Consider the following 27,128-nt stretch of genomic DNA (forward strand, 5'->3'; position numbering starts at 1 on the left):
GGGGGGGGGGGTACCGCGGACGGGGAGGTACCGCGTTTTCGGGCGCCGCGGGGGAGGGGCGGGAGGTACCGCGTTTTCGGGCGTCGCGGGGGAAAGGGGGGTTCCGCGTTTTTCGACGTCGCGGGGGAAGGGGAAGGGGTACCGCGTTTTCCATCGCTGCGGCGGAGGGGGAGGGGGGTACCGCGTTTTTCCGGTGCCGCGGGGGAGGGGGTACCGCGTTTTCGGGCGCCGCGGAAGGAGGGGGTCCGCGTTTTCGCCGCGCCGCGGGGCGAGGGGACCCGCGTTCGCGTTTCGCCGCGCTGCGGAGTCCGTGTGCAACGACCGCGCTGGTCCGCGTGACGTCACACGGCACGCTCCCGCTCGCGTTAATTCTTCCTCGTAGATGTTTTCTCGCGCCCCTGTCCCCCGTTCGCGCGCGTCTTCTCGCTCCCGACTCCCGTTCGCGCGCGGTCTCTCTCGCTCCCGGCTCCCCTTATCTTTCCCCCGCGCACGTCTTCTCGCTCCAACTCGGGTGATCTCGTTCATTCTCCATTATATTTAAACTTATTTAATGTATGAATAATATTATATGTTAAGCTTTTTTAAACATATTTAAATTATAATGTTTATATAAATCATATATAATCTTTTTTTTACTATTTTTATAAAATTATTTACTATTTAAGCATCACTATTACTAGCTTATCTAAAGGGAATGGAATCGGCGAAATAATGAAAAACAGATACAGATTTTAAAAATTACTTTATATTTTATATTTTACATTTTAAAGTTATACATTTCTTCAAATAATGTATTCGAAGTATTTGATAAAAATGCGAATCATGCAAATTGCGCCGATGTAAGGCTGCTGCTGCGAACGTGCTATTTCAATTGCAGATCCGCACCCATTACCACTCCTCTATCTCACCCTCATAATAATATGGACCTCTATGGCCACTCAACCTATAGCCAGCACTAAACAGGAAAAGAACATATTAAAAATAATTCTACATTACATTTCACTACACTTTGTCACACTTTACCTTTCGCGTGTAGCCACTAAATGAATCACCGTCCTCTTTCTAATCGTATGTTCCCCAAATCCAAATGGGCTCTCTGATACGATGCTTAGGACACCGCTCCATGTAGCGGATTGCTAGTTGCGTTTCAGGGATAAACTCACAAATGTCATCTATATCATGATACCGATGAGACCGATGACCCACTAAACATTTCAGTCGTGAGCGTGGTTCAGGTAAGTATTCTCTTTTATCCCGATGGCCTTTATATATATGGGACATTTTATGTCAACCGGATCAGCGCCGTGTCCAAAATTTGAGAGGGTTTAAAAATTTTTTCCAAGGTGCAAAAATGTAAACATATTAGCTTTCGAATACCGAGTGCGCATTTGAAAAAATTCAAAATGGCAGTCAATAGGGAGCCCATTAGGGGAGAGTGGGCACCCTTAAACCACGTTTTTTCAAATCACATTAAAAATGATTTTTAATAACTTTATTATAATATAAATGAGACTATTCGATGTTTAATATAATAAACTTTGTTTGTAAATGATTTAAGAAGTCTCGCGATGATTTCATCGAACACGTGCAAAACTGCAAATTTTGCAAATAGCGCCGATGTATGGCTGCTGCAGTTATACAGATCAAATCATCGAAAGTCAATGGCGCGATATCGTTTTCAAGAACATACGTGTCTCACGATGATTTCATCGAACACGTGTAAAACTGCACATCATAGATTTTTTTGGAAGACGCATCCGTATGGATGTTGAGATCACGGTGAAATTAGATATGGTAAACAAAACAAACGATGCATCATTAGTAGAATAAAAATGAATAATCTGGGGGATACGCTCAGTAGTCGAGAATTGGAAGTCGTGAGTACAACAAATTGTGTCAGAAAGAGGATTGTGCAATAACATGGAGCAAGAGTTATTGGAGCAATCCACCTTTTTGAATTCGAGGGAAGACTTTGCCGCGTGGGAGCAACGATGCGACGAGTTTATCGAATCGTTGGAAGAACAAAGTCGAATTAAACGGCCACGATTATCGATCGATCTTAAACAGTCATCGATCGGCCTCAAACAGTCATTGGTCGCTTGTATTGCAAGACTCGAAGGTCTGAAAGACTCGGTACGTCAGCGTTTCGTGCATGTGGGTGCGGGATACAGTGCGAGTGAGACAGGACTCAGATGGCGCGAGATAGATACGGCTTTTGAAAGTCGTATACTGACCGGTGTGGTAATAAATTCCAAACACATCGACCCTCGTCAATTTCTCAAAGATGCGGGAGAAATTGTACTTAGTCATGTGCGGAACGTCATGCAACGACATGACAATGTAAAAATAAACACAATGTTTAATGGTGAATTTGTTGCGGGCGACAAACGCGCGAATAAAAATATCGCAACGAGAAACTATGAACTCTTTCGTGAGTCCGATCTGTGTGAGTGGTACAAGCGACACGTTATCGAGCCTACCTTAGCAAAGCTGAAGGAATTCCAGGAACGTGATAGCGGATGGGCGTTGTCGCGTATACACAATTTGACTGTTAACGTAAACAAATACAATCCATTGCATGCGGGGTGTTTTGTGAAAATACCGCGAGAAATTAAAAAGAAGAAGGCGGTGATAAACGTGCGATCAATGGGCAATGCATGTTTTGCATGGTCAGTGGTGGCTGCTCTGCATCCAGCCGAGAGACATGCAGATCTGAAATCGTCGTACCATCATTACACGTCGGTGCTAAATCTTACAGACATTGTTTCCAATGACGTTGGATCAAATTAAAAATTTTGAAAATCACAACATCATCTCCATCAACGTCTACAGGATCGAGAAAAAAAACAAGGAACTTGCAATCCTACCAATACGCCTCACCGACCGAAAGATAGACAGACATGTAAATCTGCTGTACGTGCATGACGACAACGTGGGACATTTTGCATGGATTAAGAACCTATCCCGTCTTGTGAGCTCGCAAATCAACAGGCACCATGGTCGGAAATACTTTTGTGATCGGTGAGTATACATCCTAATAAAAATAAAAAATAATTTTTACGTAAAAGATATATAAAAAATTTCATTATTTACAGATGTTTGCACTATTTCTACACGAGAGGTTAGAAGCCCACACCGTCGACTGTCGGGAGATGAACGACTGCGCGATCAAGTTACCGAGCGATAACGACAAGTGGTTGGCTTTTAGGAATCACAATAGGAAGGAACGAGTTCCATTTATTGTATACGCCGATCTGGAATGTACCCTGGAGAAAATGGATGCGGATCCGGAAACATCCAGGTACACATATTAGCATCATCGCGTATTTAGCATAGGGTACTACGTGCGTTGCTCGTACGACGAGTCGTTATCAATGTATCGGTTTCGTCGCGATAAGGATTGCGTCGCGTGGTTCGCCGAGGAGCTAAGACGTTTAGTTCACGATGTAAAGACCATCTTGTCTACTAATGTACCCATGGCAGATTTCACGCGAGACGAGTGGGAAAAATTTAACAGCGCAACGCACTGTCACGTGTGCAAAAAACCGTTTGTTAGTGAGTGAGTGTTGGGGTAGCTCTCAAAAGGGCTAGTTTGGTCGGAAAATACCGTGCGACTTTGTTCTCGAAAGATCTTTATTACTTTTTCCTTAAATGCTAATCGAGCGACCTACTACATGGCTACCGTCCAACGACTGACTCCCGCCTTCTTCGTCCCTTCTTGCGCCGCTCTATCCGCTCGCTTCCCGCTCGTGCTGCCCCCCTTCTCTCGGCTCAATTCAAACTTCCTAGCTCTCAACATCCTGCCCGCCTTGAAAGGCTTGGCTTTCAACAGTATTACTACAATTCTGCCCAAGAACATAAAACTAATACACTGGTATGGGACGCTCGTATACAAAAAAAAATATTAAAAGGATAAGAATACTAATAATACAAAGTTTATCTACGGTAAAGAACAAAGTTATGCTTATTCATCCAACGGTAATATGCAAATCTTTTGTATAGCACGCTGGGTTGATCCCAACTGGGTTCTTATCTCTACTGTTCTAATTAATCCATCAGATCCTTTAAAAACCTGCGTGATACGACCTAATCTCCATTGTAGCGGAGGCGCCTTATCATCGCGCAGCAACACAAGAGCGCCTACCTTGAGGTGAGGATTGTGCAGTGTTTCTTTCCATTTTTGTCGAGACTGAAGCTGGGTAACATACTCTCGCGTCCAACGTTTCCAGAATCCTTGCACGAAACTGGATAATAATTGAAATCGTGATAAACGGTTTAACGGAACCTCATCAAAAATGGGCTCTGGTATCGCGGTTAGCGGGGCTCCTACCAAAAAATGCCCGGGCGTAAGCGCCGTCAAATCCGAAGGGTCCGCTGATACGGGTGTAAGTGGCCTCGAATTCAGTATTGCTTCTATTTGCGCGAATACCGTGGTCAACTCCTCGAATGTCAAACTTGTTGGATTAATCACCGCCTTTAAATGAAATTTTGCCGATTTTACCGCGGCTTCCCACAATCCTCCAACGTGAGGCGAGTAAGGTGGGATAAATGTCCATTCAATCATTTGTTCGGCAGTAAACTCTAGAATTTTACTCTTTACAGACTCACTTTGCAAAAACCTTGCGAAATCGTCTAGCTCGTTCTTTGCCCCTACGAAATTTCTACCGTTGTCAGAATAGAGATGACAACTTTTACCGCGTCTCGCTATAAATTTTTTTAAAGTGTTAAGAAATGCAGCTGTGGACAAATCTGATACGACTTCAAGATGTGTAGCCTTAGTGGCCATACACACAAATACAGCTAAATAAGTCTTGCCCCGTTTGTTACGCGAGATTTTAATCGTAAATGGGCCGGCATAATCAATCCCCGTATGCGCAAACGGACGCCCCGGATTTACTCTCGCCGCAGGTAAATTACCCATAATTTGATTTAAACTCGGTGGCGCTTTACGAAAGCATAGTATACATTTGCGCAGTGTTCGACGAATCTCGTTTCTCGCAGATACAATCCAGTAAGTTTCTCTAATTATCGCGCTTAAAGTATTGGTACCTGCGTGCAAATTTTTGTAGTGCATTTCTATGATGAGTAGAGTGGAAAAGGGATGTTTTGCTGGAAGGATAATGGGAAATCGCTGATCATAACTAAGTGCTGCGTTCATCAGCCGTCCGCGCACTCGCAATACTCCCCCTTCGTCCACGAATGGATTCAGAGACAGGATGCGGCTGTTCCGAGAAACCTTCCCCTTGTTACCTTTATCCCAAATTTCTCGAGCGAATGCTTGTCGTTGTGCCATCTTGACCAGCGCAGTGTTAGCTGCTGTCAACTCTTCCACCTTTAACGGTCCAAAGCGGCGTTGCGATGCCTGCTTACGACAGTTTTCTACGAATCTATAGCAATACGCAACTATCCGCCGTAACTTTGATAACGATGAGAATCTTTCCAACAGATTCTCTTCATCCTCTTGAACCGTTACAAGGACAGTTCTGCGCGATTTCTCTTGCAATTCTTCGGGGATTTCCTTAATGACATCATTAGGCCATTGATCCGAGCTTGCTCTTAGCCAAGGAGGTCCTGACCACCACATTTCCGATTTTGGCAATTCTCGAGGATCAATACCCCACAAAATTATGTCTGCCGGGTTTGATTTTGTACGCACGTGTCGCCATTCATCTTGCCGTGTCAGCCCTTGTATAATTGTTACACGATTTGCTACAAAGACCTTGTGCTTATCTGGGTCACCTCTTATCCAGTGGATGACGATGCTCGCATTGGTCCAATAAAGGTATTTGTGGATTTGAAGTGTAAGAGCCTTCCTTACCTTACAAGCAAGTTTTGCAAGCAGTACTGCACTACATAATTCCAACCTTGGTATGGAAAGAATCTTCAGTGGAGCTATGCGCGACTTTGAAGTTAACAGTCTTGCTGTTTTGTTCCCCTTTGCATCAATCGAACATAAATAAATGCACGCGCCATAAGCTGACTGAGACGCATCACAAAATCCGTGCATCTCTATTTGTACTGCTTCCCTTGTTACTGCCTGCCTTGGTATTTTAATCTCTTCCATTGCTTCGAGTCTCTCCTTGTAAGAATTCCACTCAAGCATTAATTCGACAGGTATCTTGTCATCCCAATCGATACTCAATTTCCACAATCTTCGCATGAATAGCTTAGCCTTCACTACTACCGGTCCGATAAGGCCCATCGGATCATAGATTTGTGCGATAACGGAAAGGATACTACGTTTAGACCTACAAGGTCCAGCAGGTATAGCCACCTTGAATATGAATGTATCTTCTTGGGGGTTCCAACGAATTCCGAGCGTCTTTGTCTCTTCTCTTGAAGTAAGAGGAACTTCCCTTTCCGAGCTTGGTAGTAGCTCCGATGCGTTGGAGTGCCATTTTTGCAGTTCCATCCCTGCCGATGCTAGAATCTGTGTCACTTCCTGCTTTCGTTGTTGTAATCGCTTCACTGATTTACTTCCAGTCCCCCAGTCATCCATATAAAAGTCCTCTTCTATTGATTTTGCAGCATCTGGATATGCCTTGGCGTTGTCAATTGCTAATTGTTTAAGACATCTTTTTGCTTGATATGCAGCTGACGCTGTCCCATATGTCACCGTTGTTAGCTGTTTCTTGCGGATTGGAGCCTGAATGTTCTTTCTCCAAAGAATCCTCAGCAATGCTCTATCTCTTGGTGCGATCTTAATCTGACGGAACATTTTGACTATATCTGCCGTTAAGACATAATCGTCCTGACGCAACCGCAGCAAGTGGTCTGAAAGCTCTGGTTGTGTCTCGGGTCCCACTATCAGCAAATCATTTAATGAAACTCCCGAGGACGTTCGGCAAGATGCGTTAAACACTACTCTGAGTTTAGTTGTATCACTTTCTTTGCGTGTAACTCCATGGTGAGGCAAGTAATATACAACGTCTGGGTCCTCTTGATTCTCAGGAACTAACTCCATATGACCCATACTCTCATATTCCTGTAGGAAATCCAAATATCTTTGATGTAATATCGGATCCTTCGCAAATCTTCGCTCCATGGATTTTAAGCTCTTCATTGCGTTATACTCGGAGTCACCCAAGCTCTTGATCTCGCCCTTTAATGGCAGAGATACCACGAATCTCCCGTTTTCATCCCGATAGGTAGTCGACTCAAAATGCTTCTCACAGGCCACCTCTTCCGGCGTCAGATTTCTCTCTAGCTCACATCGCTCGATCTCCCAAAATCTTTCCAATTGCTCATTTAGATCTCCATTGGTTATTGTGCAGCAAATTCTACTAGTTCGGTTTGTTCCTATAAGCGTAAGTTTCCCTCCTAATATCCATCCTAGGCTGGTTTTCTGAAACACCGGCTGTTCATTGCTAAGTTGAATTCTTCCTTGTTGTAGAATGCTCCAAAACACCGTTGCGCCAAGTAACATATCCACCTTTTGAGGCACGTTGAACGTTGGATCAGCCAATTGTGAAAGGGAAATAGATTCAGGGATTTGTAATTGGGATACCTCTACTCGATTCCCTGGAATTCTGCTAGTAATCTGATCAATCACTGTAAAGGTTAAAGTCTCTGAATACTTGGACAATTTTGATTTGACAGTCGCAGTTACCATTTCCCTTGTAAAAGTTGTATTTCTTTGAAATCCGGTTACTCTACCTTCAACTTTCTTTGGCTCTAAGTCTAATTTGTTAAGCAGATCGGAAGTTATGAAGTTGAGAGTTGCACCGTTATCTAATAAAGCACGAGCATTGTGCAACTTGCCTTTCCTGTCAACTATATGCACCCATGCGGTAGATAACAAGATTTCGGAGCTTGTGCTCTTAGAGGCACACGTTACTACAGAGTTCGCTGCTGGTACACTCTTAATTTCCTCTACTTTTTTCTCAGCTCCCTTTTCACTTTCGCCCTTACTCGCATTCTCACTAGTGCTATAATGTAGCAATGAATGGTGTTTTTTGTTACAATACCTACATGTACCTGACCTACACTCTCGAACCAAGTGACCTGGATGCAAACAATTCAAACAAAGTTTCAATTTACGCGTTTCATCTACTCTCGACTGAACAGATAAGCTCTTAAACGTGTCACACATGTAGACTTTGTGATCTTTCTTGCATACCGGACAAGTTAATTTAGAATCGTTTGTGACATGCGCTACGCCTTTATTCTTCTTATTAGATTTATCGCTATCTTTCTTTGTACTATCGAATGCGTTAACGCTCTCTAACATGTTACATTTAGCTTCTAAAAACGCAATAAAGTCTTTAGTTTTATATTCCTGTTTTTGCACAGTTTTTTCTTCCCATTCACGCGCTGTGACAGGATCTAAACGAGTTAAAATCTACTCAATAATTAGTGGACACCAAGTTTCCGTTGCATACTTGAGCGCCTTTAAAGCTTCTAGATGTTGCTTTAGGCAGTCGGTTAGGTTACGTAGTTGGCTGCTAGATTCCTTTTCAATTGGCTTCAAGCTGAATATCGCACGAGTATGATGGCGAGTGGCCAATCTGGAATTATCAAAACGAGTTTTTAACAGATTTATAGCTCTAGGATAATTTACCTCATTTATTTCCAGAGATTCAATTATCTTTTTCGCGTTTGCGTTCAATGCGGATTGCAAATAGTAAAATTTGTGGACATTCGATAGATTTTGATTCTTATCCACTAATGCTGAAAATGTACTATAAAATACTGGCCATTGCTCATAAGTTCCATCAAAAGTAGGAAGACTCATTACTGGTAGCCTCACCGATGTGCCTGCTGCAATCATATTCTCGCCCGCAATGCCTATGTTTGCGTTTTCTACCTCGACATTGACTCGTCTATTTGTATACTCTTCTATGATAAGACGTGCCCTTCCTACAGTCGCAAAATAGTTTTTCTCAAACTCTAATCGCTCTCTTTGTTAGTTATTCGCGAACTCTTCCGAGTCATCTAACCCTTCTATTTGTTCTTGAACGTCGCTATAGCTATTCCACAATTGCTCGATTTTCTCTAGGCGAATACGAAGTTGCGCTAACGTTTCTTTATTAACTACGAATCCTCCCAGATATGTATTAAACTTCGTTAATTGAGTCTTAATTGTAGCACGTTTTCGTTTGAGATTGGCGAGACCTTTCTCCTTATCCGTCATTTTTGCAAGCAAAAGGCACTACTCAGCTAAATACACTTTTAATGGACGCTATTTCCTTATGGTATATGTACAGCTTTGAATACTATTTGCAACACCGCTTTCTACAAATGTATGATCTACGCTCTCGATACTTAGGTTACGGCTTCTCTGGTTCCGTCGAATGAGTCTCGATGATCGAGGTACTCAAGTTTATCGAACTCCCTTTCGTCGGCTATTGTACGTGGCTGGAAATCCAATGCCTTTCAGGACTCGATTTCCGCTCTCCTCTCAAGTTGCCGTGCAAGATAACCTTCACGTGTTTTGTTACGTGCAGCGGCTTTGCTCTCCAGTTTGTGTATTTCAGCCTTTTACCGGCAGAATCCGGCTCGAAGGACCATTTCTTGTTAGTGAGTGAGTGTTGGGGTAGCTCTCAAAAGGGCTAGTTTGGTCGGAAAATACCAAAAATGCGACTTTGTTCTCGAAAAATCTTTATTACTTTTTCCTTAAATGCTAATCGAGCGACCTACTACATGGCTACCGTCCAACGACTGACTCCCGCCTTCTTCGTCCCTTCTTGCGCCGCTGCGCGCGCCGCTCTATCCGCTCGCTTCCCGCTCGTGCTGCCCCCCCTCTCTCGGCTCAATTCAAACTTCCTAGCTCTCAACACCGTTCGAGCCAGACGACGTGCGAGTACGCGACCATTGTCACCTGACCGGCCGATACAGAGGTCCTGCGCATTCTAATTGTAATCTGAACTACAAAGATTTGCATTGCATTCCCATAGTTTTTCATAATTTATCGGGCTACGACGCGCATTTTATTATAACGGAAATAGCAACTGCGTACGAAGGACATGTAGACTTACTCCTAATTACAAAAGAAAAATACATTTTGTTTACAAAAAATGTTAAAAGCACCGAAGAGATAAAGATAAGAAAACTTGCGTCAAATTGCGATTTATTGATTCATACAAGTTTCTCACCGCTAGTCTCGACAAATTGGCATCTTATCTCAGCAAGGATAAACTTCGAATATTGCAACGCGAATTTTGTAAATTATCCGCAGAAAATTTTGATTTACTGACAAGAAGAGGCGTATTTCCGTACGAGTACATTGACTGCGTCGAAAAGTTGGAGGACTCGTGTTTACCACCGCGCGACTCGTTTTACAGTTCATTGACAGGTGACACCGTATCCGAGAGCGATTACATGCACGCCGTCAACGTCTGGCAGCGGTTTTCCATTCGAACGCTCGGTGACTACAGCGATTTATATCTCAAAACCGATGTCTTGCTGTTGGCCGATATCTTTGAAAATTTTCGCGATAATTGCGTCGCGAGTTATGGACTCGATCCCGCGTATTATTATTATACTTTACTGGGTTTTACATGGGACGCTATGTTGAAGCATACGCGTATCAATTTCGAATTGCTCACCGACATTGACATGGTCATGTTTATCGAACGCGGCATACGCGGCGGTTTGAGTCAATGTTCAAATAGATATGCGCTGGCCAACAACAAGTACATGCAGTCGTACGATCCATCGAAACCGTCGTCGTACCTGATGTATTTCGACATAAACAACCTGTACGGTTGGGCAATGTGTCAACCATTGCCATTCGCAGATTTTCAATGGGTCGACGACGTAACCGATTTTAATGTTATGGATGTCGCGTTGGATTCCTCGATAGGTTACATTCTCGAAGTCGACTTGGAGTATCCGTAACATCTTCACGACGCGCACACTGACTTACCGTTCTGTCCGACGCGCGATAAACCACCCGGTAAGCGGCAGGACAAGCTCCTCGCAACATTATACGATAAGAAACATTATGTCATACATTATCGCAACCTGCAGCAGTGTACTTGTCATGGTCTCCGCGCGTATAGCAAAAATTCACCGCATATTGAATCTCCATGGCTCGCGCAATCTCCATGGCTTCGCGATTATATAGAACTCAATACGAAATTTAGAACATTGGTTAAGAATGATTTCGAAAAAACTTTATGCAAATTGATGAACAACGCTGTGTTTGGCAAAACCATGGAGAATGTGCGCAATCACGTTGACGTGCGACTCGTGACTCATTGGGAGGGTAGATACGGCGCGGAGGCAATGATCGCGAAACCAAATTTTCACAGTCGAAGCGTTTTTTTTGGAGAATTTAGTAGCAATAGAAATGCGAAAACTCGAAGTGAAGTTCGACAAACCAATCTACGTGGGTATGTGCATTCTCGATATATTCGAGACATGTTTGTATGAATTTCATCACGAGTACATGTTACCGTTGTATCGCGACAAGTGTAAAGTCACATACACCGATACGGACAGTCTCATTTATCACATCGAGTGCGACGATGTGTATGATACCATGAAGCGCCACATTAATTTTGACACTAGCGATTACGCGGTCGATAATGCGTACGGTATCCCACATCCCACTCGCCAATAAAAAAGTACCGAGCTTAATGAAAGACGGAAATAACGGTGCGATAATGACCGAATTTGTCGGGCTTAGAGCAAAGATGTACGCCTTGTGAGTAGACGGTAAGAAAGATACGAAAAAGGCTAAAGGTGTTAAGAGTAACGTCGTAGCCTGGTCGATAACGTTCGACGATTACACGCGGTGTCTGCGCGACGAAATTGAAATGACGCGACAGCAGGCTTGCATAAGATCCAAACAGCACGAGTTATACACCGTGTCCGAAACGAAAATAGCTCTAAGTCTGTACGATGATAAGCGATACATTATACCCGGTTCTACCGAGACGCTGCCATGGGCAGGAACAGGAACAGGAACAGCAACAGTTGCTGAACACGAATTTTTGTAAAAACTTTTCGAACACGACTTTTTATTCATTTTTTAAATATAAATCGCTTGACGGCTCTTGTCACTGTGAAACTGCAGCAATTTCAAACAAGCAAATAAAGCTTTTAGGACATGTCGCGCGTTTACACCGCAAAAATGATAACGGCCTATTTCAGGTCGGGTCACTAAAATACGCGGTCTGACCTGAAGCCAGGTACGGTCGCCTATCAAGTGTTTACAGCAGGCGGCCTAAATAATTTAGGTCGAATTTAAAGTATAGGCCGCGGCCTAAATTCTCATGGTGTAAACGTAGCCTATAGCGTGAATGCGAGGGAAAAAAAAAAAAAAAAAAAGTTGTGTAAACCCGTGGTGAAGGAATGCCGTCAATTGTAAGAATTCAGCCGTATTACCATACATGGAAGTTACAAATAAATGTGATACTTGTGAAAAACGATGTTTGGAGCTACGTGAGCAGAGCGATAGAGAAGCCGTTGAGCGGAGACGAGGCAATTCGAGCATGGATTAATAAGGACGCAAAAGCAGAGGCCGACATCATATTGTCAATTAGTCCTTTGGAGTTGGATCTAATTCGTGGGTGCGCGTCTTCAAGAGAAATCTGGCTGAAAATTGAATCAACGTTCCAATCCAAAGGACCAGGGCGAAAAGCGACGCTCTTGAAGAGAATTATCCTGTCAAGACTGAAGGAAGGCGACAATCTACGTACACATTTAACGGAATTTTTCGAAGCGGTGGAAAAGTTGAAAGAGATTAATTTGGTAATAAACAAAGAGGTACTGGCAATTTTATTGTTGTACAGTCTGCCAGAATCTTTTCAAAATTTTCGATGTGCCATCGAGACACGAGACAAATTGTTAGATCCCGAAACGTTGAGAGTAAAGATTCTATTAGAGGAATTCAAATCGCGAAGAACAAACAAAAATTCGGAGCAAAATGCTATGTATGCGAAGAGTCACGATATCCGCGCGTGCCTCAAGATAGTCACGGGGACTCGAGAAATGTCAAAACCGAAGGTCAAACAGGTGCGAGACAAGAACCGATATGTTTTTGTTGTGATAGAATAGGCCATATTGCGAGGAACTGTAGAGCAAAGTTACCGTTGAATCCACAAGCGCGACAGATAGAAGACGATGATAATACGCCGACGGGTACGGCTCATGTGAGCGATAATGTAGCAATGTTAAACACAATGGAGACTGTGATGCTTAATCGTGAAGGTGAAAATGGCATGGATTGGTGTTTGGACAGTGGCTGTACAGCGCATATGTGTGCTGAAAGAGACAAATTTGAGAAAATTGAAAGCGAGAGCAAAAGGTTGAACTTAGCAAATAATAAGTCAACGCGAATTACCGGTGCGGGAAACGTGAGAATGCCTATGAGTAATGGCAAGGTAATGGTACAAACATAAATTTCGAAAAGGTGTATTACGTGTCAGACTTACGTACTAACCTGTTGTCGGTATCGAAGATTACGGATCGCGGGTATAAGGTGATTTTCCGTGAGAAATATACGACAGTGACGGACAAAGACGGTAGAATGATCTTTCGCGCGGACAGAATAGGAAATTTATATTACGCTCGAAAAGGGCGCGAGCCGGAAACCCAGTGGTAGTAAATCACGCGAGGAGTGTGAGATAGATGCGTGGGATCAGAGGCTCGGACATTTAAATGAGCGTGATTTAAAAAGTATGGCAAAAAGCGGTGTAGTTTACGGGCTAAATTTAAAAGGCAACGAGACAATGTCAAAGTGTAAAATGTGCATTCGCGAAAAACAAACTTGTTTTCTATTTTCGCAAAGTGAAGGAAACCGAACGAAGCATTTACTGGAAATTGTGCATTCCGATGTGCGTAGCCCGATGCGAAGTGTGCGTCATTTTTGGGTGCAAAATACTTTGTAACATTTATCGACGATAAATCACGACGATTTATTTTTTGTCGGTTCACTGTAATCTCGAGTCTACCGAAGTTACACAATAAATCCAAATTGCTTGTTGATCGTGATCTCCGGTACTGTATCCATACACGGAGATCACTGCTATTACACCTTGACTCTATCTTATCTTGCGCGGAACGGGTCGCACGCGTGACTCTACTTACGCGGAAGCTCTAATCACACGTTGAATCTACTAATCACGCATTGAATCCAATAATCAGTGATTATTAATCACGCGTTGAATCTAATCATACGTATTCAACACGCGTTGACTGTCGGCGGCCGCGCACACGCGAGTTCCCGAGACGGGCAATTGCGTTTTCTTTTCTCAGCCGGACCCTCCCGTAGTATTTCTCTTGGTATTTATTAAGCGGATCATACGTAATTTCACATTACACGCGGCACAACGCGACTCCCGGGAGGGCCTCGGTTTCGAGACGATTTTACTTGGATGGTACCTGAGCGGTGGCCTTACAATTTTTCCGCGTTCTCCGGCAGTCCGCAATCGCAGGAGGGTGGCACCTCTTTGTCTCACGGTTCACGCGAGAGTGACGCCCTTCTGGCCCGGTGGGACCACGCTGGGCCCGTGCGCTTGGGCGTCGGGTTGCTGGTTCTGTTCGCCGGTCAGCCTTGCTTGAGCGTGGCGCCTCTGTTGAACGCCCTCCGCTCCGGGTTGCACCCCTGGGTTCTGCCTCGTCCGCCGGCGGTGGATTTGAACTGTGTTGAGTCCGGCTGGCCAGGCCGCGACTCAAGACCGGTCTTCGACGGCCAGGCTGGCCGGGCCATGGCTCGTCGACCGATGACAGCATCTGCTGGGCGAGAGTGTGTACCTTCCTGAGCTTTCCGTGCACCGGCTGTAACGCGGCGTTATGTATAAACCCTTTGCCTTGTCACTTTTCTTTCCTTTAATCCCTTTTTCCCTCTCCTCCTTTTCTCTCCCCTCTCATCTCCACACTCACTCACCTTTACTCCTCCCTTCTCGCACACTCTCACCTTCCTCAGCCTCTTCTGACTCTCTTTTCTATTCACTTTATTCTCGTACACTCTCGCACCTGTCACCTCGATCGTACCGGAAACGGAAGTCTCAAAGTTATAATATATGGAATAAATCATTTCACGTTTGTCTAGAATTCTTAGATGGGTGAGCAACAGAAAGAGACTCGGCCTTTGAGTTCCTTTGAAGTCAATTTTGTCTTTATTATGTGTAGTTATCTTTACAAAAAAAGAAAATATGTAGACGTGAAAGAAATTGAGAGTAACTAAAAAGTTTTTACATTAGTTGAAATAAAAGCAAACCAAATCAGTAATCTGTCCTGAAGATAGAATAGAAAATAAATGAACTAAAATAAAAAACCAGATCTTACAGGACGGAATTAAGATGTTTGGGTTATTGATTGAAAATGTGAGTCCAAATGTTTACTGAAACGTAATACCGATTATAAAAAAAAGAAAAAAGAAAAATGAAAAGAGAGGGGAGCCTCTGCATTAATGTCTATAAGATCGGTTCTTGGGCTAGAATTTCAAGCCAGAGCCATAAGAATGAAAGTAATTCTCAGATCTCAAGACGAATATAAACTTTAGCAGAGGCCCTTGTATGTTTTTGACTAATGTCTGTCTTCAAATATGGCGTCCCAATGAGAATCTCTTAAGGGGTCATATACGTTTCTCGGCCCTGAAAAGTGGTCCAATAATTATGAGGGATTGCTAGAAAACTATTAGACCGATTAAGTTAAATCTTTTTTTATTGTAAAGAGTGTTTTTTTCAGGAAAGAAAACATACACTAAGAAAAACAAATACAAAATTGTAGCGGCTTCTCGTTTTTCTCAAAATACCACTTTTCAAAACGATGGGGATGATAACTTCCTCAGTATTTGTTTGAAACGTACAAGCTCGCGCAGAAGCCTGGGATCAAGAATCATGAAATAGGAAACGACACATTTACCGGGGAGTTGACGAAAAGAGATTGTGTATTCTTGACAATATTAGTATCACAAATAAATCAAAATAACATTCAATACATGAGTATCTTTGTTATGTATCAAACAAGAAAGAAGCTATATAATGCAAAAAAATAATCAGTAGTTAAATAATCCTTTTCTGAATCGGATTGAGATCGCACTTTTCCTGTATATATCATACAGTTTGTTCACATATATTTATTCTTTATGGCATATTCATTAATGTATCTTGACGTAATAATAATTAATACATATTTAATTCGTCTCAAAAAAGGAATGTTCTCATAAAGGACATAAGTAATCACATAAAGTACATAATTAATCACACAGGCAAATATGATCACAAGATAAAGATCAATCCATATGAATTCATGAGTCAATCTGATTGTAATCAGTAAAGAAATGTGTGGCACTAAACATTCTATTACAAACAGTCACATACTTCTGAAAGAATTGTTATTAGACGAACGAATAATAGAAGTAAATATTATACAGTTCAATATATATGTATCAAGCAACGATTCATTATCTATCCTATTGACTCATGTATTCCCTCAATATAATAGAAGAATACGCAATGTAACTGAATATGATTCGCAATATAAGGAATAGAATCCGCAAGTATAATTGAATGTAATTTGCAAAGTAATTGAATATAGCACGCAAGTAATTGAATATAGTACACAAGTAATTGAACATTAGACACACTTAAGGGCTTACACCTGAGTAAAGTGACCATATTTTGGGAATTTTTTTCTCGGAAAATAATTGCTTTATTTAAAAACTTTTTTTTCTGTTAAAAAGAGCATGTATTCTAGTACGTTTGTGAATTTTTTAATTAAAATTTATTAACAATAAATATTGTTTATTGGCATCAGCGTAAGCCCCGTTTTTTTGCGGTGTTCACCATTTTGGGTTGTCACGTCATCTGGTACAAAAATATGCATTAAATTCCCAATTAGTTATATACAAGACAGTTAGCTACGAGCCAAAAAAAATTAAAAAAAAAAATTCGAAAAATGGCAGCTGTTTGAAATTTGAAGTCGATTTTTGACCTATTTTTTCAAGTTACCAATGCATTTTTTAAACATTTGTAACAAAATATTTATAAAAGTTTGATCGTAGCTAATTAAACAAAGCATTCAAGAATATCGTGTCCAAATTTCAAAAAGATCTATCGATCCGTTCTCGAGATATCGTGAACACCGTTTTTAAAAACCATGTTTCGAGAAAAACGCGTTTAAAGTTTGAGAAGAGATTTGGATATCATTAATTGTTTATAATGCTATAACTTGAAAACAACTCGTCTTACGAAAAAAATGCAAAAGACAAAAAAGTTTTATTTTGATTCGAAAATATTAGTAATAATTAAAAAAATTTTTTTTGTTAATTAACAATAAAATTGTTTTAAAAAAATTTTTTTTTTTAACTTTATTTTTAGTCGGCAATTCCGGGGCCATATAAAAGTCCTTCGCTGACGACTTGAGGAGAGGCTTCTCGAAGGACACGAAGTCCTGAGAGGAGAGAGCTATCTCGCGATACCGGCCGAAAAAGGCGCGATACCGCTACGCTCCGCTCCGCCCCGCTTCAGTAAAACTTCCGTAACTTCTACAATTCTTCGAATTTCTTAATAATATTTTAACACAATATTTTTGAAACTATATATTTTCAAGAAATGCAATAAAAAGAAAATCGATTTTTTCAAAATTCTACTCAGGTGTAAGCCCTTAAGTGAATATGAGACGCAAGTATTGTTTGTCAAAACGCAATAGATTTATCATCAAATCAAATGTAATATGAGACGTAAATTAACACCACGTTAATTAAGATCGTAGTGACCTTGCTCGAAAGATTAATGACGAAGCTTCGCATTTACTCGAAAGATAATATTGAGCTTACGTTAATCTGGTTGCAATAACGATATCAAGATAATGATAATTACACTGAGATCAGTTTAAGCATAATACCGCTTGAATTTACAATCCGTTTTGTGCAAAAGTACAAAGTCTGCAAATTGAAGGAAGTATTCCTCACATCGGAATAATAATACCGCGTATACAGTCCGAGGATTTTAATGTGTAGATGAATTGGAATCTCTGAAATCAAGAACCGTAATGAGTATAAACGATGTTTATACGCTACTTCCGAATGTACATACGTAAACGATATTTACGTGCTACCGATTGATAAATGTACGTAAACGATATTTACGCACCACCGATTGATATGTTTTTTGATTTCGTCAGAGATTGCCGTATTTACCTTTGAGTGGAGGTTTTCCGTGTTTCTGACCGATAATCCTTTGATAGATAGTCGCAGTGACTAAGCCCATAAAAAGGGCGTTCCGATTTTCACTATGTGGCCGAGTCGTCCTTCCTTTCAATAATGGCGATTGAGCCAGGAAATTATCTGTGGCGCCTTCTTTCAACGTCCTCGTTTACGTGTTGAAATGTAGTAGTACGTTCTCCGAGAGGAAGATAAGCAGACTTCCTTGCGTACAATCAAACGCAACCAAAATACTCGATACGCTTCTGGATACTTCGTAATGGCGGAAGGCCCAAACTGATAATGTTACGAAAGATGCGTATTAAACGACTGATCGTTCTCGAATGTTCGTCTCGTCGGGCTGCACGCACGAACACGCCCGCTTGCACATGCGCAGTCCCGCGGTCACCCCGCCGCAACGTGATCCGTCTCTGAGGCGCTACGCAACAAGCGCCGTTTTGGCGCGCGATTTTGTTACTACAGCGACGCCGCTGCACCGCCACACAGGCTGCCCTCTATGACAGCCTGACCGCACTATTTGTAAAACCGCGATTAACCGACTAAATGCCGCACACAACACAATCTCTCCTCGTCTCTTATTTCCCGTTTCTAACAGTATTCGTCCGATTAACTTCATTTTTTAAATACATATTCCTAATGAGATTCTTTATCGTGTCACGGGGGATTTTATTGATAAGTTTAATCATGTTTTAATAATAATAAAAAATGTAAAAATTAAAAATTATATAAGGCTCTCGTGATTAAATCGATTAAAGGGAAAGAGGCAGTAAGAGCCGGCGCAGTAAATAGGGCGCAAGTTATATATATTTCTTCATCGTCAATACATAAAAAAAAAAAAAAAAAATTCGCGAACGTTTCGACCATTTTTTGTGGTCATCTTCAGCGCAATGTGTAAATTAAAAACTTTATTGTAACGCGGTCATTAAGCTATTGTATACTCGCACGTCGCACGTTCCTTTTTCCATGCGGTCATTCCGGTGTGTGTGTGCTACTCCACAGGCAAGCAACCTTGAATCCCTCCCAAGTTAGAAGGCCAGGAGGATCATGTTGCATTTGGTACTTCATTATATGTTACACGATACCTGCGTACATACGGAGCGACACACTGATTTACGGTTCACATCGATATAAAATTGAACACTCTGAGTTACTTACAATGAAATCGTAAACGGTATAGCGCACAAAACGACAGATAACAGACGTAAGTTATCTTGACAATGCTTCGAGAGATAATGACTGATCTGAACTTGATCGTAAAACGATACAGCGCACAGATAACGGACGCAAGTTGTCTCGACAATGTTTCAAGAGGTAATGTGATCTAATATGTTTTGCTTGCCTCGAGGTTAAAAGATCGATGTATAAGAATTCGGTGAAAAACAAATAACGGTAATGCCAGTTGAGAGATCGATGTATAAGAATATTCGTTGGATTTTTACTAGTGACGGAGTGTTACCGAGAGCCTATGGCCTCCCGAAGATCCACAAACCGAATTGCCCGTTTCGACTGTTATGCTGAATTGCTAGTTTCGTCCTTGAACAGTCCACTATATGGGTTGGCTGCTTTTCTCCACCGCATACTACACGAAAGCCTCCCGGCCGCTCACAGTCATGTCGCTAATAGCTTTAAATTAGTTGAAAGACTTTTAAAATACATATAAGTGACAATTTTGAACTAATCTCACTTGATGTAGTCTCGCTTTTTACGAACGTACCGAAGAACCACAGAAATGGTCCTAGACAGCATTTGCGTTAGATAGCACTTAATTTCTAAAAAATGCAAAATTCCAAGATCTGAATTTCTGATAGCGGTGAGATTGGTTCTAAATTCAACTTTTTTCACGTTCAATAGTATTATTTACCAACAAATTTTCGGCTCACCAATGGGCTCTCCTCTTTCTCCCACAGCTGTGGATATAGTTATGCAGGACTTAGAAGCCAGGGCCCTAGCAACATTAAAATACACACCCCCATTTTTTGTGCGATACGTTGACGACATTGCTCTCGCAACTCCTTCTTCCTCAGTGGACCACACATTGGAGGTCTTCAACTCCTTCCATCCAAAGCTTCAGTTTACTATGGAGGTTGGGGAGGGTGGGAGGTTGAATTTCTTGTAAATTACAATGATTCGTCGAAGCAATCGGATAATATTTGATTGGTTTCATAAACCAACGTTTTCGGGCAGGTACTTGAGTTTCATATCTTGTGACGTGACATTTGTCGCGTCCGCCGCCCAGGCGATAGCTCGGCCGAGGGGAAGGTCAGGGATGGCGCCTCGGCTCGGGTCGAGGAAGGGCTACCCGCGTTAACTAACCTTTTGAGAAACATTCCGTAGGGATGACAGGTGGTGCCGGAGCGTGGGATCAGGACCAGATGTAACGACGATAGTCGCGACGAGGGAGAAACGGGCGCTCGGAGGACGCACGACGGAGTGGTCGGCCGACGGGCGGGCCACCGGGACCTGCCGCTGGAAAAGCGCCGGGAATGCCTCGCACAGCGTAACACGGCCCCGCCGCAGCATGAGCACGGGTGCGCCACCGCGACTGCAGCGCGGGTGAACGATCCACACACACCGACGGCGCCCCAAGGGCCGAGCGGCGCCGCCAGGTCTGGCCAGCCGGGCGGAAAACCGCGAGGAGCCCGCGCGCAACCAGCAGCCAAGTCAAACGGGCCGCGGGAAAATGGCGGAAATCGTCTGCAACGTCGCGAGCAGGGCGACACACACGACCAATCGGCGGGGCGAAAGAACCGCGAGCTTGAGGGCGCAAGTGCGGGGGTCCGGCGTGGTCCCGCCAAACCGGCCGCTCCTCACTGTCGATCTAGCCGCGGACGAGGATCCACCCCTGGAGGAGCGCCCCGACGCCGCCGAGCAGCAGCGAGCAGCCGAATTGTAAGATCTCCACTCCGGTGCTGCCTATTTATTGAGGGCTCGATCTCGGTCGCGACACGGTGCCAGAAAGGCGTATATCGAGTAGATTACCGTGTGAATCGGCCTGATTACGTGTCGTACTTAGCTACCGGCTCCCGCCGTTGTGGATGCCGGGAAGGTTATCGCGGCTGTTTGTCGGGATCGCGGGCACGCGTGACCGGTCGAGATCGTAGCCAGAAACAGTAAAAGCCCTACTCGAAAGCTTGCGTGTGATCGGCAGTCAATTCGCGTATATCGTCGTGTGTGTCTTGTGAATCGTGGACGGAGGTGTGCCGCGGGCGGCACGTTCCGGTGCATATTGTGTTTAGTGTTGCGTATTACGGTATATTGTCGCGTGTCGCGTACGGAAGTCCCGTGTGCGTGTCGGGAAGGACCGCGCCGGGCTCCTGTTTTGCGTATTTGGGTATATTGCCGCGTGTCGCGTACGGAAGTCCCGTGTGCGTGTCGGGAGGGACCGCGCCGGGCACCTTGGGGTGCATTAGGGTGCATCGCGAGCCTCGCGGATATCTTGCGCCGTGTGTGCGGGCAAATATTGTCGCATCGGCTCGAAAGGGAATCTCGCGAGCGCGCCATTATCTGGCGTTGCATATATTGCGTCGTGCGTGTGCGAGTCGTGTATGTCGAGCGTGTGAGAAATTGTTATGTCGGGTGTATGAGAATCATTTTCGTCGGGCGTGTAAGAACCGCCGTGCGTTCGGGATCCGGAGATTAAGGCGTGGGCGGATTGGCGTTATCGCGGGGTCGCGCTTAGAATCGAGGTTGCGGGGCTCGCTTGAGAGCTTCGCTCGCGAAGGAAACCTCGCGAGCGTGAAGATCACGCATTCCGCGCGTGCTGTAACGGCCGACCCGATTACCGCGTTGGTACCGGCCATTTGAGCGAGATCCGGCCTTGGTTTTCCGATACGATTTGTTCGCTTATTGAAGGAAATATATCTCATTAATATTGTTTATCGTCGGGCTTTATTTTTGTGTGTTGCTTGCGTCACGCTCCTTCTCCACCTTCATCCTTTTCACGCGGAGCTACGCCCTGAGCTTGTGGCGAGACTAAGGAGGAGAACGCTATCGAGACGTGGTGCGCGTCTATAATCGCACCTGGCGCCCAATCGAATGGTATCGCCCAAGACCTCAGATACGGGAATTACGGTAAGAGAAGTGACTTCGTTATCCCCTTGGAGCTATCGTGCGGTGGTCCGCGGATTAATTTGTAGCCGCGCCCCCTCGGCCAGCGAGACCGAGAGAAATCGGGTTGCAATCTCAACATCCTGTTTGCCAGAAGAGAGGTACAGTCATAAGTTTAATTGATAAAGTTTTTTTGTTGTCTCACCCATCGTTCCATTCAAAAAGTTTAGAATTAGCTGTACAAATTTTACTTAACAACTGCTACCCTGCTGGATTTCATTTTTAGAATCTTCCATGAGCGCATTAAGTCTTTCATTGACAGAGTGCGTTCTGGGACAGATAGATCGCCTGAGGTGCAACCTGAAGAGGCGGCGTCTTTTTTCACGATACCGTATATTCCGCATATTAATGACCAATACAGAAACATCTTAAAAAATCATAAGTTTAGGCTATCATATTATAGCCTGAATAAAATGCGGAATTGCATTAAAGCACATAAGGACGCCATTCCGAAATTTGCACATAGCAACGTGGTATATAAAATTAACTTTGGGGACTGTGATGCTTCTTACGTGGGTCAGACTGGTAGGCAACTACAAACCAGAATTAAAGAACATCAGGCCCACGTAAGAAGAAACACAACCAGTCGCTCAGTAATCACAGAGCATAGATTAGAGTTTGGTCATGATTTCGAGTGGAATGCGGTGGAAATTTTGGACAGCGAACCATATATTAGTAAACGGTTAATATCTGAGATGATATGTATTAAAAGACAGAAGAATGGTCTGAATATGCAAACGGACACCGAGGATTTACCCGAGAGCTATCTCGATGTGATCGAGGGGCTTCCAAAAATTTGAGAGCTCCACGTTTCACGTTTTATTTATGATTTATTATTGTGAATCTGTATTATACATAGATTACCGTGTTACAAGGTCTCTCTGACTGGCATTGCCGTTATTTGTTTTGCAACGAATATTTTTATACATCGATCTCTCAACTGGCATTACCGTTATTTGTTTTTCACCGAATTCTTATACATCGATCTTTTAACCTCGAGGCAAGCGAAACATATTAGATCGGTCATTACCTCTTGAAACATTGTCGAGACAACTTGCGTCCGTTATCTGTGCGCTGTACCGTTTTACGATCAAGTTCAGATCAGTCATTATCTCTCGAAGCATTGTCAAGATAACTTGCGTCTGTTATCTGTCGTTTTGTGCGCTATACCGTTTACGATTTCATTGTAAGTAACTCACAGTGTTCAATTTTATATCGATGTGAACCGTAAATCAGTGTGTCGCTCCGTATGTACGCAGGTATCGTGTAACATATAATGAAGTACCAAATGCAACATGGTCCTCCTGGCCTTCTAACTTGGGAGGGATTCAAGGTTGCTTGCCTGTGGAGTAGCGCACACACACCGGAATGACTGCATGGAAAAAGGAACGTGCGACGTGCGAGTATACAATAGCCTAATGACCGTTACAATAGAGTTTTTAATTTACACATTGCGCTGAAGATAACCACAAAAAATGGTCGAAACGTTCGCAAATTTTTTTTTTTTTTTTTTTTATGTATTGACGATGAAGAAATATATATAACTTGCGCCTTATTTACCGCGTCGGCTCTTACTGCCTCTTTCCCTTTAATCGATAAAAAATGTAATTTAATCGGTCTAATAGTTTTCTGGCAATCCCTCAACCACTTTTCAGGGCCGAGAAACGTATATGACCCCTTAAGGGCCCCGCTCGCTGGACCGGACTCCTCGCCTCAATCTTCCCTCTCGGACGCTAGCTGCCGCAGCTCTCTCTTTCCTGGCGGTGAGCTCACCCTGGTGATCCGATTCTCGCTCGGTTGGTCTTCAGAACACGCGCCGCAACGATCAATCCATCAAGAAAGAGGTAACGGTTTCGACACGTTCGAAGAAATGCAAGCAAGTGCTGCCATGACACCTAACAAGTGAGGAAGGAGGCGGGGGCTCTTTGAGAGTGGCGACTCGCGCGTCGCGCCATCTAATATGAAACAATCGGGCGTTGTAAAACGCGAAAAGAATTCGAGCACAATATCTGAACAAATTATTTAATTTTTAATAAGTTTAATTATTAATATTTATTTTTATAATTAAACTTTTTTTTTATTTTGATAAATGTAAATATCAATATTTTATTGTATTAATATTTAATATTAATAATTTAATTAGTTGCTTAAGGGGACTAGGAAGGGTTGAAAAATGCAGAAATTGGCTCGGGTTTAATTGTTTATAACAAGGCCGCGAATGAACATAAAACTTTTTTATTGTTAAGGGTATTAATTAAAACATTATAAAATGAGAAAATTTATTAAAAGCCATTCCCAGATTAATAATAACGGCGTCCCAATATAATAAAGAAAACTGTCGAATCCACGGTTTTACCACGATTCCGGTCGAACGGATAAAGGTTTTGGCAAATTTCAGAAATATTTCTTTTCTTTAGGCTTCCCTCTATTAATTATACCTAAAAAATTAAAAATAAAAATAAAATTAATTTTATTGTTAACAAAATGGCGTCCAAAAAACAAAAAATTTGGGAAAAAATTTTGTTTTCTGGACGCCATTTTGTTAATTTTATTTCTATTTTTAATTTTTTAGGTATAATCAATAGAGGGAAGCCTAAGGAGAAGAAATATTCCTGAAATTTGCCAAAACCTTTATCCGTTCGACCGGAATCGTGGTAAAACCGTGGATTCGACAGTTTTCTTTATTATATTGGGACGCCGTTATTATTAATCTGGGAATGGCTTTTAATGAATTTTCTCATTTTATAATGTTACTAGCTTTTCGGCCCGCGCTTCGCGCGGGCCTCAAAGCTATTCCCCCGCTGACTCACTATATTATTAACTCTCATACAATTTTTTATTTGTTTAATTTATAAAACTTCTTTGTATACGATATTTTTTGTATAAGATTCTGGATTTTCTTCAATGAGATGTCCTTGATTGCTTGTTTCATCAATCTTAATTTTGACATTTTCCTTTTTGGTTGCTCTAGAAAATGCCACATAAAGTTGACCATGAGCAAATACAGGATGTGGCAGATAAATCCCAACTTTTTGTAAAGTTTGTCCTTGAGATTTATTTATTGTCATAGCAAATGATACTAGAATAGGAAACTGTCTCCGTTTAAGCTTGAATGGAACTTCCGAGTCATTTGTAATGAAATCGATTTTTGGGATGAAGACAATCTGGCCTCGAGCAGGACCAGTTAGAACCTCCGCATAAATAAGATTATGTTTCAAATCTGTAACAATAAATCTTGTGCCATTGCAAAGTCCTTTCTTAGTATTTAAATTTCTTAATAAGATAATTGTAACACTGACTTTTATTTTAAGTCGATGAACTGGCATTCCAGAAGGTGTCATAGAATTTAAAAACTCAGTCGGATAATTCAATTGCTCTTGTGGATCATCACTTACAATAGAGTCAATTGATAGATATTCCTTTTCTTCTCCTTCCATTAAACGAAGGATTTCGTCATTAATTTTGAAAGTATCTTCATTTTTAGGACAAAGAATCGCTCGATCTGGATTTTCTCTAATCTGTTCCATGGTGATTCTATCACCAAAAATCTCAGTAATAATAGATTCTTTTGATATAAAATCCTGGGGGATTTCAATTGTATCAAGATGTAATCCATCTGTACTTGACAATTTACCATCTCCTAATTGCATTAGCTAATTTGCAAATTCCTTTTCATCCGCAGTTCTCATATTTTGCTGTAATTTAACCTGAGTTACATTTCTCCATATAGGATTGTATTTGACAGTTGACTCAATTATGGCTGCTTTATGTGCATGAGGTACTACTGGGAGATTTTGTCTGAAATCTCCTGCAAATAAAATAACTTTTCCTCCAAATGGTCTAGGATTCTTCATTAGATCCTTGAAGAGTTTATCAACTGCTGTTAAGGCATGCCCAACCGTCATGCTCACCTCATCCCATATAATGAGTTTAGCAGAGATCAGTTCTCGTGCAGCTTGAGAGTTTCCTCTTATATTAGATTTAGCTCCATCATCAATTGGTATTGAAAGTTTGAACAGGGAATGATAAGTTTTTCCTCCTTTTAGAAGTGTGGCTGCAATGCCAGTTGAAGCACATGGAATAACCATTTCGTTTTTTCCTCGAATAACACTCAGAAATGTGTTAAATAGATAGGTTTTTCCACTTCCTGCAAACCCGTCAATATAAAATAACCGCTGAGGTTCATTCTCATTGTCAATCGCTCGCATAACTATATCGTACACGTATCTTTGTTCAACATTTAATGTTGATAATAAATAGTCACCACGTCTTCTTTCTTCATCTACATTATATTCTGTGACGTAAATATTCACTGGAATTGGATTTGGCAATTGGAAGTTCTCACAGCTACTTCCATTATTTTTCAGAATTTCTTGTATATGGTTTAAAGCCATATTTTCAGGATTGACAACATTGTTGTGTACAAAGTCCTCAATCATGTGATCTTTATATTTATTCCAAAGAGTTAGTACATCTGTTGGAGTTCCATAGATGCAAATGTAGGCAAATAGCTCTCGAAGTTGTACGGGCATTTTGGAATCTGTTGCTTCTTCCAGCGTTTTTTCCCAAAGATCATCAGCTTCTACCAAATTTTTTGCAATTGCTGCATCCTTAAACGTTTTATAAAGAACTCCATTTACAGTTCTCAAATCTTCAAAACATTTAGCTCCAACTACATGAAGTAGAAGAAGACGGAGATAAAATCTCTCAATATCTTTTATACTTACTGTATAAAGTCTTGAAATTATTTTATCTCTATCTCTCTATCTCTCTTAACCTCATTCTCTCTCTCTCTCTCTCTCTCTCTCTCTCTTTCTCTCTTTCTCTTGCTCTCTCTTTCTCTAAAAAAATTAAAGAAATTAGTTTCTAAAAGGTTGTTAACAAAAAACTATACACTTTATGG

At 42.2% G+C, this 27,128-nt stretch overlaps 1 protein-coding gene across 1 annotated transcript; it reads right to left on the reverse strand.

Moving 5' to 3' along the window:
• Positions 1-3,670: 3,670 nt before the first annotated feature.
• On the reverse strand, positions 3,671-9,133 carry LOC112454731. Its single transcript, XM_025016281.1, has 5 exons — positions 8,940-9,133; positions 8,382-8,507; positions 5,050-7,928; positions 4,145-4,244; positions 3,671-3,845 (listed from the first exon to the last, which is right to left on the reverse strand). The coding sequence occupies exons 1-5, from the start codon at positions 9,131-9,133 to the stop codon at positions 3,671-3,673; spliced, it is 3,474 nt and encodes a 1,157-aa protein (XP_024872049.1).
• Between the last annotated feature and the right edge of the window lie 17,995 nt (positions 9,134-27,128).

Source organism: Temnothorax curvispinosus, unplaced genomic scaffold, assembly GCF_003070985.1.
Source record: "Temnothorax curvispinosus isolate PA1 unplaced genomic scaffold, ASM307098v1 QBEX01005293.1, whole genome shotgun sequence".
Classification (NCBI taxonomy): Eukaryota; Metazoa; Arthropoda; class Insecta; order Hymenoptera; family Formicidae; genus Temnothorax; species Temnothorax curvispinosus.